This window comes from Trypanosoma theileri, assembly GCF_002087225.1.
Source record: "Trypanosoma theileri isolate Edinburgh chromosome Unknown TM35_Tth_8_V1, whole genome shotgun sequence".
NCBI lineage: Eukaryota > Euglenozoa > Kinetoplastea > Trypanosomatida > Trypanosomatidae > Trypanosoma > Trypanosoma theileri.
In genome coordinates this window covers 827,142-831,918 of record NW_021639850.1, presented here as the reverse complement: position 1 = coordinate 831,918, position 4,777 = coordinate 827,142, and the positions used below count along the sequence as shown (strand labels likewise).

Below are 4,777 nucleotides of genomic sequence, written 5' to 3'. Positions count from 1 at the left end.
ATTCTTGTGTGCTGATTGTAATGGTGGTGTGGTGTGACTCAGATCACCCTTTGTTTTCTTTTTCTTTTTTGCATGCATCCCTACAGTCTAACTAATCTTCCACCTGTTGGGATATTCTTCTTTTTTTTCTTAATGTGTTTTGTGTGTTTTTTGCTCTCTCTGTGTTTATTCTATAATTATTATTATTGCTACTCCATTGTGTGTGTGTGTGTTCTTGGAGACTCTCACTCTGCGTGTGCACCTGGGCTTGCACTATGATAATAATGATGAACTGCTTTTTGCAGTGGGAAAAGAAATAATAATAACAGATGAATTTATATTTATAATTGCGTATACACATATATAGACTTACAACCATAGTTGTTGTATTTCTGTGTTTACTGGGTAAGTTGGGATAATGGTTAATATCTGTTTGTTTTTGCTTCTGGTTTGCTGGGTCGTTGAGCCTTTTTTGAGATATTTGTGAGTGTGGGATTTTTTTTGTTTTAACTCTTAATGAGGTTATTGCACTGTATTGCAATCTTTATCTGGTGGGTTTTTATTTCTGCTATGTTGGTTTTTTTGTGGTAATTGATTTGTGTGTTCTAACGTGTTTGATACTTCATTTATTTTTTTTTTCTTTTTGATTGTCTTTCTTTCTAGATCATTGTTTTTTACGTGAAACAATTGTTTGTCTCTCTCTCTTATGATGATGGGCCGTGTGATGTGTGTGTTGGCCGTTGTGCTGTGCTGCGCCTGCGGGTATACCATGGCTGCTGCTATTACTGGTACTGGACAGCCAAAGTCACAGTTTCGTGATCTTGGGGGCTGGGCTGGTGTTCCTTATGCTACACGGACCGAGAAGAAACAGATATTGCGAAAGATGTGTAAGAAGAACAGTGAAGCTGTTTTTGATAAATTAACGTGTAACGATGTGAAACGTGAAGATGAAATATTCGTTTTTAATGATTATGAACATGTGAAACCACCTAAAAAGGTTGATATGAGTACTGGTTGGTATTGGAATGCAGAACATAAGGCAGAAAGAGAGAAAAGGGATAAGGAACAAAAGTTTCGAGAGGTGTGTAAGAGGAATCCTGAAACTGTTACTAATGAAGTAAATTGCACGGAGTTTTTAAAACCCAAGACAGCGGAGGCTGACGTGAGGCAAGTTAATCATGAAGAGGCTCCATCAAGTGCGGCACAGAACTCTGCAGGTGGTTCTTCTTCTCATTCTGACAACACCAGGACTTCCAAAACAGAAGTGTCAGCACCCAGCGTAACAACACCAACAGTTACCAGCACGCAAGTCCACACTCAAGTGTCTACTGTAGCTACACATACTAATCAGGGGGCATCAAGCAGCACAACAGCTAACAGTACTCCTGGCAACTCTAATACTACCCAGCAATCTGCTGCAGCTGTTGATGCGCCTGCCACACCAGAATCACGAGAAACCACTTCCAGTACTCCGCCGAGCTCCGAGAGCACAATCAGTGAAGCACCAACCACCACTCCATCTCCTGTTTCCGTACCTGACACACAGATCAACAACATTTCCCCCACTATGCAGAACAAGGCTAATGTTGACAGCAGTGTCAGTCCTGTGTGGATGCGCACTGCAGCACCGCTGCTGATTGTGTCTGTGTTGTTCTCCTTTACTGTGTACTGAACGGTGGGACTCATCTGAGGACAAATAATAATAATAATGGTTATACTAACATAATCATAATTGCGTACATCCCTCATGGGTGAATAAATTAATAATTCGCTTAACAGCTTTCTCTTTTAATTCGAATTTCTTTTCTTTTTCTTTTGTGTGTGTTGTTCTTTTTCTAATAATTCCATTATTTGCTTTTTCCGTTGTGTGTTTGCAGAAAACTGGGCTGTTCTGCTCACTGACGGTATACATCTCTTGCTAGTACACACAGATGCATTTTCGTGGAGTAATTTAATATATAAACTAGAACCATGGGGTATTGTGTGTGTTTGGCTCTCTCTCTTATTTGGGTATTGTGTGTTCTCTTTTCCTTTCTATTAATGGGATACATATTATCATTGAAAGTGGGGTATTCCTTTTTGTTGCTTTACTGTGCACTTGTTACTGCTTCTCTTTTCCATCGTGAGTATTTGTGTCCTACTCCAACTCAATATGTGTCTTTCATTCACATCCTTCATCTTCCATTGTATTAGTCTATTGAAGTAAACAACAACAATGACAATGGCTGTGATGGTGAGGTGCTACCTGCTCTGTTTACTAACTCTTGCACTGTGTTGTGCTAGTGGGTTAGTATGGGCTGATAGTCCTAAAGCTTCTGATGCCCTTATTAAACCTTCTACTGTTGGTGTTCCTTCTCTTGTTCGTCGTGCTATTCCTGCACAGGAAGAAGAAGGTTTTTGGCTTCATCATGTGGAAGAGGAGGATGGGGAAGATGAAGAGCATCTTTCTGCGTCTCCTTCTTGTGGTGATAGTTCGAATTCTCCTGATTGTCGTAAATCTGTTGCTGCTGAAAGAACAGTTAGTGGGAAGGGACTTAAACAGGAGATGAGCGAAAGGGAAGAATATGTTAAAACACGTCAAGAACTGGAACGGGCAAATTCCGAACTTGAGACGACACAAGCAAAACAGCAAGTCCATCAACGCAAAGTTGCAGAAAATAGCAAACAATTAAGTCCGCCTGAGGCAAAGTTAGTTGAAATGTCTCTTGACCCTTTACAGTCCTCTCCTGATCAACTAAGTGAACAGGCTTCTTCTCTTTCTCCCCATTCTGAAGAGCCACCTAAACTTATTTCTGAAGTATCCAGCAAACCAAATACAGATGACACTCTTAATAGTGCTGTTACTGCCTCTGGAAAACCAAAAGAAGGACTTGAAGTTGCAAAGGGCCAAAGGGATCCTGGTAGTGGTGGTGCGCCTAGTCAACTGGATGAAGGTTCTGCTGGTCCTACTGGTGGCAGTTCAGGTTCTCATCCCTCTACTCATACGCATAATAATACAACACCTGCTGATCCTGATACTGCAATTTCTACTCCTGCTTCTCCTGCAGCTGACGATCAAACTGGAAACACTGGCAGCAGTACTGCTGGAGAAACTGCAGCTCACCACGGCAATAAAGCACCACAACCTTCTTCTTCTAACAAACCTGACACAGGTAATGCCGGTGAATCTGAAACTTCAACGACCGAGAGTGGTACTGCGTCTGCACAGAGTGAGTCATCAAGCAACCAATAATAATGAGGAATCAACCACAACCACCACCACAACAACAACCACAACAACAACACTTCCTCCTGAACTCACAAACAACAAGAAGGGTGATGCAGACAGCAGCAGCAGTATCAGCAGTTCTGTGTGGATGCGTGTACCACTACTGATTGTGGTTACACTGGCCTGTATTCTTGTGTGCTGATTGTGTGGTAGTGGTGGTGTGAATCAGGTCATCCTTTGTTTTCTTTTTTTGCATGCATCCCTACAGTCTAACTAATCTTCTACCTGTTGGGAAATTTCTTCTTTTTTTGTTTCTTAATGTTAATGTGTTTTGTGTGTGTTTTTTGCTCTCTGTGTGTTTATCCTATAATTATTATTATTGCTANGGGTATACCATGGCGGCTGCTGCTGCTGTTGATAATGACAGTCCCAGTGGCCGTGGTGTATCCCGTGGGGCTGTGGAGGTGTCGTGTGCGGCCGGCGGTGCGCTGCGTGTACGCCCCGCTGCTGAGAGCGAGTGGCTAACATGCGGTGCGGGCAGCCGTGTGTCTGCATGTGGGAAGTACGCAGACCTCTGCAGCCAGCGTACCGCAAGAGCAAGAGGAGCAAGAACAACAACCATTGCTACTACTACTACTGTTAATGCTGGACAACCAAAGGCAGTGATGGCGGAATGGAGTGATTTTCTTTCAGCGACAAGCAGTATTTATAAGGAGTGTGAGAAGAACCCTACAAGTGTAGTTCGAGATGTAAATTGTTCCGAGCGTTTTGTGAATTTGGCGGCTAAGAGTGTGAGTGGTTCTTCACACGAACATAAACCGAACGCTGGTTCCCATACTGAGGAAGGTTCTACAGTCGTAGGGAGTAGACCAGGGGATGCTTTAGAAGAACCTTCCGGTTCCCCTGAAGCTGAAACAAACACACAGGATGCACGAGATAAGTCGACAGAGCAAAGCCAACCTCAAGGGTCTACTCCTGCTACAGAAAATAACAAGGGAGCATCGAGCAGCACAGCTGATAAGAGTACACCGAGTGATGGTAATCTTAACCAGCAATCTCCTTCAACTGTTGATGTGACTGTCACACCCGACACACAAGGAACTGTTACCTCAACTCCGGTCACTACTAACACTGACGCAGAAACTCCCAACACACCTGCCACCACTCCGCCCACCACCGAGAATACTGTCGAAGCACCAACCACCACACCATCTCCTGCAGTTGTAATCGACCCAAAGATCAGTAATATCGCTTCCACTGTTCAGAAGAAGGCCAATGTTGACAGCACTGTCAGTCCTGTGTGGATGCGCACTGCAGCACCGCTCCTGATTGTGGCTGTGTTGTTCTTCTTTACTGTGTACTGAACGGTGGGTCTCATTTGAGGGCAAATAATAATAATGATGGTAATACTAACATAATCATAATTGCATACATCCCCCATGGGTGAATAAATTAATAATCTGTTTACCAGATTTATCTTTTAATTGGAATATCTTTTCTTTTACTTTTATGTGTGTGTGTGTTCTTTTTCTAATAGTTCCATTACTTACTTTTCCCGTTGTGTGTTTGCAGAAAACTGGGCTGTTCTGT

The 4,777-nt window shown here is 42.9% G+C and overlaps 3 protein-coding genes across 3 annotated transcripts; all 3 read left to right on the top strand.

The window, feature by feature from the left end:
- Positions 1 to 685: 685 nt before the first annotated feature.
- On the top strand, positions 686 to 1,651 carry TM35_000084430 (uncharacterized protein; the record flags this gene model as incomplete). Its single annotated transcript, XM_029024308.1, has 1 exon — positions 686 to 1,651. The coding sequence occupies one exon, from the start codon at positions 686 to 688 to the stop codon at positions 1,649 to 1,651; it is 966 nt and encodes a 321-aa protein (XP_028884711.1).
- Positions 1,652 to 2,194: 543 nt separating this feature from the next.
- Positions 2,195 to 3,211, top strand: TM35_000084420 (uncharacterized protein; the record flags this gene model as incomplete). Its single annotated transcript, XM_029024307.1, has 1 exon — positions 2,195 to 3,211. The coding sequence occupies one exon, from the start codon at positions 2,195 to 2,197 to the stop codon at positions 3,209 to 3,211; it is 1,017 nt and encodes a 338-aa protein (XP_028884710.1).
- A 371-nt stretch (positions 3,212 to 3,582) lies between these two features.
- TM35_000084410 (uncharacterized protein) lies at positions 3,583 to 4,551 on the top strand (the record flags this gene model as incomplete). The annotated part of the gene is made up of 1 exon (XM_029024306.1): positions 3,583 to 4,551. One exon carries the CDS (start codon positions 3,583 to 3,585, stop codon positions 4,549 to 4,551), a length of 969 nt encoding a protein of 322 aa, XP_028884709.1.
- Between the last annotated feature and the right edge of the window lie 226 nt (positions 4,552 to 4,777).